At 33.5% G+C, this 11211-nt stretch overlaps 1 protein-coding gene across 1 annotated transcript; it reads right to left on the bottom strand.

Moving 5' to 3' along the window:
• Positions 1-3302: 3302 nt before the first annotated feature.
• On the bottom strand, positions 3303-10625 carry LOC107464508 (disease resistance-like protein DSC1). The gene is made up of 7 exons (XM_016083430.3): positions 10001-10625; positions 8206-9259; positions 7791-8093; positions 6144-7680; positions 5966-6036; positions 5325-5679; positions 3303-4479 (listed from the first exon to the last, which is right to left on the bottom strand). The coding sequence occupies exons 1-7, from the start codon at positions 10474-10476 to the stop codon at positions 3548-3550; spliced, it is 4728 nt and encodes a 1575-aa protein (XP_015938916.1). The 5' UTR covers positions 10477-10625; the 3' UTR covers positions 3303-3547.
• Positions 10626-11211: the final 586 nt, after the last annotated feature.

The raw sequence follows: 11211 nt of genomic DNA, 5'->3' as shown, positions 1-11211 counted from the left end.
AATTTGATTTCAATTCATATATGATAATTAAAATAATTTTAATGTACAGGTTTTTATAATTGGACCTAAAAAAAAAGAAAAATTGTAAGTCTAATGTGATTGTAAACACTCAACCTTGATTAAAATGTTTAAGTGACTTGGCTGAAACAAGGATTTGTTTATTGGGCCAGAATTCAATCATTATGACTATTAGCCCAAATTAATTTTTATTGGCTTGCTTGGTCCGAAATGAAGAGAAGAGAGAAAGCAAATGCTTCTTGCTTCCAACGGATCTCTCTCTCATGCGATGGATTCTAAATTTAATTCAATTATTATTAATCACATGGGAATTGAGAGAAATTAACAATTGATTTGATTGTTATCATCAATGCTACACGCCACCTAAAGCAGAAAAAGGGAAAAAAATTAATTTTGTTTAATTGACTTGTTCAAATCTATTTAATGCTTCTCTTTTCTCTCTCTCTTTTCTCTCTACTCTCTCTTCTCACTCTCGGTCACTTCACAAAGAAAGCATGGAAGCTATGGCAAGCTACCGTAGAGAAGAAGAAGCAAGTAACAAGACCATTGCAATGATGATAAGAAAAAGAAAACAAAAAGTATGTTGTGACTAAGATCTTCACCAAAATAAGGTAAGATTTTGTAAAATAAGCTCATGCTCTCCATACCAAAAATGGAAGAGAAGATCTCGATCAGAGGAAGAAGATCTCAGAGGCATGACTCGTCTCTGCTTTTTGTGTTCACTCATCACAGAATGTAGCTAGGGAGGCTACGTGAAGGAGGAAGCAAAAGTGGAGCAGGAGGAGCTGTCATGCATCAAGAAGCATCAAGGACTAGGAATCCTTCTTGGAGTGCAAGTCAAGATGGAAGGTTCAGATTGATGAAGGTTGGTGACAAGGGAAGACACAGAGGTAATTGCATGTTGGATTTTACATTCGGTTATCTCTACTCTCTCTGGCCGAACCGATTTTTGCTTGAAGAAGAAGAAGTTTAGCTTGGTTCAACCGTTTCAACCTTGGAGGTTTCCCCTTCTATAAATAAGGGAGAACAACCAGGGCTTGAAGTAAGGAAAAGAGTGAAAGCACAGTGTTCACATAGCTACCTAAGCTAACAGAAGTTCTTCTCCTTCAATGTTCTTCATTTTGTATTTTTTTGTTTAATTTTGTCTGTCTTGAGTCTCATGGTAAAAGGCAAACAGTGAGGTTTGTAAGAAAAAGATATAGAGCGAAAAAAGACAGAGTGCAAAATTAAAAGAAAAGTCATAGATGTCCTTAGAGGTCCTTTATACATCTGTGTTGTGTATCATGATTCTGTGGGAATCCCCTTACAAGTTGGATTAGCACTTAGCAGTTGAAAGCTTGGCAATGACCAAGTCAAGTTCAGGATTGGGGATTAGATTTTGGACTTGTCCCGGATAGGAAGGGTAGTTTCTAGGGAGAATTGGTATCTGTAATCAAAGAGGATTATAGTGAAATTCCATCATTATTGTAATGGAGACTTGATATAGGCTACATTGCACTCAACAGCTGAACCAGGATATATCTTGATATAATTTTCTCTCTCTTCTACTCCATTTTTGTTTTTGCTGCATAGGAGACAAAACTGAAAAATATCTCCTCAAGTGTTCTAAAGGACAGCAAGAGTTACTAAACGAAAAAGGAACTAAGATTCAACCCCCTTCTCTTAGCTACTGATAAACCATCACTTTTCACATAACTCAATAAGAAGTTAAACAAGATCAATGTTGTAGCAAGAGTTTTAAAAAGGTGTTTTCACAAGGTGCTTTAACAAAGTGTTTTAAACTTTTAATGTTTGAATCTTTGAATGTAAATATACTTGTAACGATCCCATTTTTAATATAACAAACGAAATTAAGGAGACAAAAATTAATGGAGACTAAGATTTTTAAAATGAGACAAATCAAGGATATTTTACTATATGGTTTAAAAAAAATCGGTTTATTTAATATAAATGGTTTATTTTAAAAAATCGGTTTGAATTGGACCAAGCAGTTACTTTTATTCCCTTCTTCTTCGTTTCGCACGTAAAATTCGTTCTCTTTCAATCCCTTTTTCAGAACTAATATGAAACTTTTAATTAGGTATGTTCCTTTTATTTATATTTCGTAATCAAATTTATTATTTCAAATGTATTTCTTAATTTATGTTTTTATTCATTTCTCTGTAAATGATGAAAATTATTTAATAAATAAGTACATATTTATGTCATCACACCATTTTAATGTTCAGGATCATAAATGCCAAGATAATCATGGCAATTTCATGTGATGGAAGATAAAAATGTAATTATGGTATAACGTGACTAGTTGATAGCATGAGCATTGTTGAAATTTTGGCATGATCTCTTTCATATTTGCTATATGTCTCTTTAGTTGGTGATGTTATAGTTCATTGTGATGATATGATGGTAATTTAATTGTATGAGTTATGTCCTTTTTATTTGGTTGAATTTTTTCTATGGCTATCCTATTCTTGATGGCAATGTCAAAATAAATATTTTCATTAGTTGTTCTTTTTTTCTCTATTTTTTAATCAATTTTATTTTGAAAAAATTTATTAAAAATTTTTGTTATAGACAAAATTAATAATATTATGTTCAATTATTTAAGGAGACCAAATTAATATTTTGATAAGATACTTTTTGTTTTATTGAAAATAAATTCTAATTTCATTAAAAAATAAATTCTAGTTGATAAGTAAAAACACAAAAACGTGCATGATAGTGAAATCATAATTTCTAGACAAGTAAATTATAGTCTTATTATCTTAAAAAAATAATTTATTTATAGAATAATATTGAAAAATAAACAATAATTTGCATGAAAATAGTTTATTAGTAAAATAAAAGTTAATTGATTGATTACCATAAAATTTAATTTAACGATAAATTTGCAATTGAACATATTTTTACAGCTTAATTTAAAATATGTTTACAGCTTAATTTAAAAACAACTGAAAATGTAAGTTACAGAAAACAAAACAAAACTCATCAAGAAAATAGAAACAGAGACACAAAAAAAGGACAGATGATATCATTTATGCCATTTCTATAAAAAAAACCGTAAAGTTTCAGATAAATTTAAAGAAAAATTGGTCAATATAAATGAAGGAAAAGAACATATCAAATTCATCTGTTAGGAATTTAGGAATAACACGCAAAAAAAATTTAAATTATTTTAAAAGTAGTTATTTGATCTATTCAAACCGGTTTTTTTAAATAAACCATTTATATAAAATAAATCGATTTTTTTTAAATCATACAGTAACACGTGTCAACGATCCAGAAGCAACCTCACTGCAGTCAGTCGAGTGCAGGTGAGTTTCCACCATAATATAAATAGAATGTTTATTAGTAATTGAAGAGTGCGTAATTAGTTCCTCCAAGATGCTAACAAGCTGTAATTCAATGGCGTGGTGTACTTATCTTCACCTAAAAATTTGGAACTCTAATCTCACTCCTAATTTTAAAAAAAAAAATCCTCCCAAGACTGGCACTGTCAAAATTTAAATCTTGGGATCACAAAAATAATTTACTCGCCACGGGCATCGTCATGACCACCATTGTCAAAGTTGCTGGTGTCTTCTTCACTTTCAGTCTCCTCCGTATCAGAGGGGGATACTATCTGCCCATTTTGAATCTCCTTGAAAGGTCCAAGCCTACTTAAATCAATGTTAGGGTACAAAATGGAAACCTGCGACCTGCAATTTTCAAACGACCAAACCAACTGAATTGCCGCCTCCGTAATCAGCTCACTCTCTCTTCTTTTCCAATAAGATTCTCTCTCAGCTCCTACTTCTTTCTCATCTTCAAGTTTCTTTTCCGTTTCTTTCAGCGACTTTTCAGTTTCCTCATATTTACTTCTCCAAGAAGCCACCTCAGAATTCAAATCCTCAACTCTTTTCTCCAACGATTCAACATGTGAAACCCTCTCCTCCATTCTTTTCAATGCTTCTTCAAACTTTGCATTTTCTTCTCTTGCAACTCTTAACTCTTCCTCTCTTTCCCGTTTGGCCGCTTCGAACTTCATCTCTGCATATCTCGCAACGCTCACTGAGCGAAGCCCTTGAACTTGAAGCCAACGACAAAGTGCCGAAACATCAAGGTCTTTTGTTATGGAATGATCATATGGATACAGAACATGATTGTCCACAAACTCTGTTATTTGGAGGCGTTTCGCCGATGCATCGAAGTTTTTTAGCAACTCCAGAGCAACTTGAGGATCATCCAAGGAGGGAATGGTAATTTTATCATGATTTTGTGCAATAGAAGTAGAAGCATTTTCAGTTGGAACCTGGTTCAAACGGATATCTTCTGCTCTTTTGCCTTTAATCTTTGAACGGGAAGAAAGAGAAGTTACCATAGCTAAATTTGTAGCTGGGGTTACTCTTTCAGGGTTGGCTTCAACCTTTGCCTTCAAGTGACGGCGGAGTTCTTTCAGAGGCAACTTAGGAGCCATGATCACTGCAAAAAATAGATCAAGGTAGTTGATGTGTGTTTGGCAAAGTTAAACATGTGTTGTGAAACTAACTGTCACAACTTGATAAGAATTTTATCAAGGGTTATGCTAGGTATACACCAAAATCAGCTATCAAAGTCAGCCATCAGTATAAAATACATGTTGGAATACAAATACACATTGAAAATAAATTAAACTACACATATATTTATATATAAATACATTGGTGACCGATTTTAATGGCTGATTTTAGTGTACAAATAGCATTTTTCTTTTAAGTAATTAGATTAATGACAGAAAATCAATTTGAATCACGACTCAATGACCAAACTGCACATGTGTAAACTTAAAAGACCAAATTGATTATTAAATGAAAACTCTAACACTAAATTAAGTCTTATCTCATTAAAACACTTTTCATTTATTTATAATCGGATAATGTGAAAACTAATTTCCTTTAGATAATATAAATTAAAAAGAAGAGAAATATAGAGTGAAAGGTTGTGATAGTTATCTCCATGTGATTTCAAGGATTCAAGGTTACAGGTTCAGATATGAAAGTAGCCACTAATATTTTTATTAGATTAGTTGCTGTGTTACATGATAGCTTGTGATGCAAGTCAAGTCAGAACTAGAAGTTAGTTAGGATGTTTGATCATTCCGTTTATTGTTGAGCCCACGTGACTTCTAGTTATAGTTAGTTATTAAGTGGTTGATTCTGTTACCTAATTGTGTTGCTCAGAATTGTTATGGAGGTTGAATATAAATAACCGAGGTGAACATTTCTGTTAAGCAGTACATTTCATCAACATAATGAATGAGAGAAAGGGATTGCTTAAAGGGAACTCACCGCCGTGCGAAGGTATACTGGAATTAATGGGTTGAGCATGCTCAATCATTTCTTCTTTGTGTAGCTCTTGCAGTTTCTTAGCATCTATGTTTTGTTGCCCAAGATTTTTCGTTTGTTCTGCATTTGCTTCCTTTTGCTTTTCTTTGTATGGTTCATCAGCAGTCATACCACGCATGTTATGATGAACTTCTTGTAGTTTTTCTTTCAAATCTTTGACCTCTTCCATACCATTTGGCTGATCATAATAATTTTCAATTGAAATGTCCTTGGACACATTTTTATTTACTGAATCAATAGATAGAGGGGATCCAGCTTCAGATTCAGTTGGTGTTTCTTCATTTCCTTCGCCTTTGACCTGCACAATGTAATTGCAAAATAGGTATAAAATGATTCTACCTGTGTTTGTAATTATGGCATGTTTTGAGTAACAGGAATGAAGTCAACAAAGCTTTTTGAATACTTTTCTAAGAACTCAAGATCATAAAAGTTTCTACCAATAATGTTATGAAACGGTAAAGAATTATGGCAGAGTGATATACAACTATTTTTCTAACTTTATTGACTGATATAACTATTTTATAGAGTGTCGGTATATAAAAATTAATGTCTCACATAAAATAAAAGAAATTCTTTTGACTTACTATGTTGTTCTCCTCATGGCTTTCTCCACCACTAGTATTGTTTTCATTGGGAGCAAATTTCATCTTCGCTTCTGCATGAAAATTATCTGAACTCTTAGTATTTGTACTGAATGGTTATTGAAGATGTATAATAAATTTTTTTATTAAGTACATATCGAAAAACATATTCAATGTGTACCTGCACCCAGTACATTGCTCTGCTTCTCATCAAGTCTTTCTTTCTTCAAGTATTGAGGTGGTGTCTGGACATGGCTGTCACTGTGATTTTGATATCCATGTGGTGCATGTAACTGCTGCTTTGATGATTCCTCCTCCAAGTCCTTTTTCTTCTGATCTAATTCCAGCAAAAATCTTTGCAATTCAGATTCATTTATGATTTGAACACCACATTCTTTAATAGTGATGGAATCATCAGCTTCCCCGGTGTCCGTTGCAACACTGAACTCAAGATGAAAACTTGTCCCATATTGTCCAAGAATTTTGTCAGTGAGGAATGGATCATACCATATATATACAATATCCGAGTTCAATTCACTTATGGTTATGTCCTCCCACGAAGAATTCTTGCCTCCTGCAAAGTTGTATTCGCATCGGATTTTGGCACCGTGCATCTTCATTCCATGAGGCGGTGAAAGAACCACTGAATAGATAAAGCCAAGAAAGTTGGAAGGAGAGTCAGGGAGTTCAATTGTTATGGAGGAGGATTTCTCCGTTTTATATGCAAATTGCTCCGGGATTGTGTCTCCTGGCAAACAGACCTCCACACTATTGTAGTTGTAGCTATGGACATCGGTTGCATAGCTTCTTACCGTGACATTGCTAGATACAGCACTCACCATTGTTGAATGGATGCTTTCCATGATCGAATGCAATGTGTGTCCGGCCGACAATTTCAAGCTATTATTGAAGGAGATGCGTTTCGTCTTTCCCACCATCTTTGTTGCCAGAGTGTTTAGAGCTGATACAGACTCCAATGAGATGCAGTTATCGGCAGAGAACTCCTTCACAGAGGATGGAAGCTCAGGAAGTGTCTCAAGAAACTTGCAATTCTTTAGGGACAAAATTTCCAACTCTTGAAGACGCTTGATAGTTGCAGGCAACCTGGTCACATTGCTTCCATCTAGCCTTAACTCACGCAATTTCGATAAGGCATCAATGTTGTCAGGGAATTCAAGTAAGTGATTACAATCCTTCAAATGTAGTATTTGTAGAGATGATAAGCCGTTAAACAGTTCTTGCAACTGATGCTTGTCAATTACTAGTTCACTGTATGAATGCCTCAACTCCTTAAGGGATTTTAGAGTTGATAACTGCTTTGGAAGACGCTCAACTCTTGAACCTTCTAGATTGAGGCATTTGAGCTTCTGTAGCTGCCCAATTGATTCGTCCAGCTTTTCAACCTTTGTGTTACTCAAATCCAAGTTTTCAATTAAATCTGATGATACTGCAAATTCATTGAGATTTGAGCAGCCTTTGACACTTATGTGCTGCAGAGACTTCAGATGCCTTTTGGCCTTAACACACTGCAAATTTGTGCACCTATCCAGTATCAAAGAAACAAGTTCGTTGGAGGAAAATACAGATGAATTAAGAGTAGGCAAAGTCTCGCAGCCAGAGAGATTCACCCATTTGAGACTTTTAGCCTCAGACAAATCTGGAAGCTCTTCTAACTCTCTGCATTCACTTAAGTCAATCCCTTTTAAATTATAGAGTTCCTGTTCCAATCACACAAGGAGCTGAGCCATCAGAATGGAAAATCTTCATATTTGAATTTAATAAAAAAAGAAAAAGTGATACTCATGAGTATGTATGTTTATATCTTTACCTGCTTCTCGTTCCAAAGTTTCTTGACACGGCTGTGTGGCATGTGAATCTCAACAAGTAACTCAGGACAAAATCTTGGTGGAAGAGTGTTGAAAGGGTACTGATGCCACTCAAAGTACCTTAATTTACCAGAAAACGGTTCAAGGTGTGTAGGAAGGATCATCTTACCAGAACTCTGACCCGAGGGGATATATAATTTTAGAAATCTCAAGCTATTCATCCTTTCGAATGTGCCAGGACTCAAACTCAAGTCTTTAATTTTAGACAAATCTAATATTATGCCTTCAACTGCATCAAGACTCTCCTGAAAAACAATGTAACCAAAAAATGCAAAATAAGCTATGATATAATGATATAATGTCCAAATAAAAAGGTATGCAAAACAAGAAAGCATACAGATACAACCTGTTCTTTACCTTGTTATCTTTGAGTACAACACGAATTTCTTCAGTATCCCTCAGTCGGCTACGTTTTCTAGGGTCTTTCTCTTCCTTGCGTACGATCTCGTAAGCCATTTGTCTTAGCAAGCCATGCATTTCGATTGTTTTTTCATACGGAATAGTAGTAATCAATGCTTTATCTTGAAGGACCTCTATTCCTCTTATTGGTGATAAATCACAGGCTTTTAATATGCTTGTGACAAGATCTATCTTTTCTCCATGGAAAAAGAATGCAATGTCAAGAAATATCTCCTTGTCTAGGTCTTCCAATTCATCATAAATCTTTCTAAAGGCAGTATGAATGCGCTGATCTGGATGCTTCTCGAGCTTTTCTAAAGTACTTTCCCAGAACTGAATGCTTTTGGATCGAAGATATGAACCCAAAAGGTTCAGAGCTAATGGAATTCCCCCAGCATACCTAACAACCTTATTTACCAGACTCTCGTAAGGTTTTGGAGGGATGCTTTCCTCAAATGCTTTCAGGCTAAGAAGCTCTCTAGATTTTGAATCGTTCCATTGTTGAACTTCAAATATCCAATCAACTCTGTTTTCAAGCAAATGCTTATGTCTTGTTGTTATAATAAGTTTACTTTCTCTACTATGGTTCTTGTACCCTTCACACACTGCTTCTAACAATGGTTGATCAAAATCATTCACATTGTCGAGGATAATGAGAACTTTCTTGTTGCTAAGGCTGCTAATAATTTTCATGAATCCGCTTACATCAGTGGAAATTTCTTCCTTCAATAGCACTGAAAGAAGCCTTTGAAGCGGATATTCTTTCGCATTTTCCGCATAGCAAGCATGGTCATAATGAGGAAAGGATTCTGCATATAACATTTGAGCAATGGTTGTCTTCCCTATTCCAACCATACCCCAAATTCCAATTACTCGGTGTTGCTGAATGTAGAAGTCAACATTTTTACGGGTTTCTTCAATTCCAACCAGGCCTGTTGGTACAATGGGTTGCTTTAGATTACGCATTTTCCGTACATCATCCACAACCTTTTTGATGAGCTCATGATCGTCCCTACAATGAGTTGAGAAACATAGGATACACATAATAACTATGAAAATTAAATAATCACAATATTTTAAAATAAAAAACCAGAAATAGATTAATTGTCATCTCAAGTAATTCTACTTTTATTAAAGTAGAATTTTTTTATTATTTTAATATATAAATTTTCAGAATTAAAAAAAAAAATGTTTCTCCTTAGCCGGTGTTTTATTGCTCTATAAGCAGTTTTTAGTTAGCTAAAGTAACCAAAACCAGTATGTGTTCTAATTTAATTATTTTGAAACTAAAACTTTATGTAACTTCACTCTTTTCATTAATTTACTAAACTGATCACATGAATAATACAAATTTATTAAAGGTGAATTCTATGGTGCCTATAATTTGGTGCCTAATTTTTGTCTAACTTACTTTTTATGATAATTTTTGAATATTTAATAATTATTTATTTTTATACTTTTAAAATTAAATATTAATTTTTAACTTTTTTGATAAGTTAGACAAACACTTTTAGGCACTATAGCAATCACCTTTATTAAAATACATTTCTTAAAAAAATTGGTAAGACAATACAGGCAACATTAACCACAGGTAAAATAATAATAATAATAATAATAATAATAATAATAATAATAATAATAATAATAAAAACAAATTTTCCAAATTCATAAATCATGTGTGGTCTCTCAAATCAAAATAAAAAATATAAGAAACTAATATTATTAATTAATTCTAAAATTNATATATACTTACGCATAGTTTCTGGAGTGCCATCCAGAAATATTAGCTGATTTCTTGAGAGCTTCTCTCCAGTTGCTTATCTTGTCTCTGTTGGATTCACTCTCTGCAAGATCTCTTTCGTATTTAGCAAACGCCTTCTCAAAACTCCCACTTTGGTGCCGTATATGTGACGGATCTATTCTATAGAACACTGGTATGACAACCTGACTGTGATCTTCCCTCCATTGAAGAATCTTGACGAGCTCTTCCAAGCACCACTTTGAGGTTGCGTAGTTTTCTGAGAAAACCACGATCGATATTAGCGAGCTCTCGATGGCTTTCTCGAGTGCCGGCCAGACTTCGTCTCCTCTCTGGAGAAGACAATCCATGTATGCCCGGATTGTCATGTTTTTCAAAGCGCTATACAGATGGACAGTGAATGTTTCGCGGGTGTCCTCACCTCTGAAGCTGATGAATACATCGTAGGTTATTGTGCAAGAAGACGACATAGCTTATCGTAATGCACCTCTAACTACTACACAGATGATTGTAGACCTGCATCGCCTTTTAGATCTCTTTGTACTAAGACAAAATCTTTTGATGCCTGTCTTGTGGTCAGGCGCGGCAGGTCAACCATTGCTAAGGTTATTATTAAAAATGAATATACTATAGAAAAAATTTTAAGCGTATATTACAGTTGTTTTAAGAGTTGATTTTAATTAATATATATTTACACATATTTTTACAATTCAGATCATTGGAACACCAATATTTTTGGTACATTTAAAACTCTTTTTATATTATATGTACACTAAAATTAGTCATCAAACTCAGTTATTATATATTTTTTATATAAATTAAAAATACATATTGAAATATAAATATACATTAAAAAAATTAAATTACACGTATATTTATAAATTTTTTTCCCAAACACTATTTTTAAAATTTTATTTCTCCAACTACGATTTTTTTTGTTTAGAGCAAGTTCCTCGGCAAATTCTATAAAAATTATAGAATTTGCCCTCCTTTCAAATTTTTTGGATTTCTACGTTTTGAATCCATTTTAATTTATTATCATCTCCAAATAGTAGATAGACCTACAAATAATATATAGGAGTATACAAAAATACACAGATAATAAACATGGTTTTTTTAAAAAAATTTTTAATTATAAATTAAAAATAATAATCATCATCATCGTCTCCAGAAATACACAAGTACACCGAAATAAGCCATATTTA

This window comes from Arachis duranensis, chromosome 9 (assembly GCF_000817695.3).
Source record: "Arachis duranensis cultivar V14167 chromosome 9, aradu.V14167.gnm2.J7QH, whole genome shotgun sequence".
In the NCBI taxonomy this organism is placed as follows: Eukaryota; Viridiplantae; Streptophyta; class Magnoliopsida; order Fabales; family Fabaceae; genus Arachis; species Arachis duranensis.
This window is presented reverse-complemented; position numbering and strand designations above follow the sequence as displayed.

Excerpts from the sequence above, each read along its gene's own strand:
- LOC107464508 (XM_016083430.3), bottom strand. The coding sequence starts at position 10,476 with ATGTCGTCTTCTTGCACAATAACCTACGATGTATTCATCAGCTTCAGA. Across the intron at positions 9,260-10,000 it reads TGGCACTCCAGAAACTATGC|GGACGATCATGAGCTCATCA; the intron begins GTAAGTATATAT and ends AACTCATTGTAG. Across the intron at positions 4,480-5,324 it reads CAGTATACCTTCGCACGGCG|TGATCATGGCTCCTAAGTTG; the intron begins GTGAGTTCCCTT and ends TATTTTTTGCAG.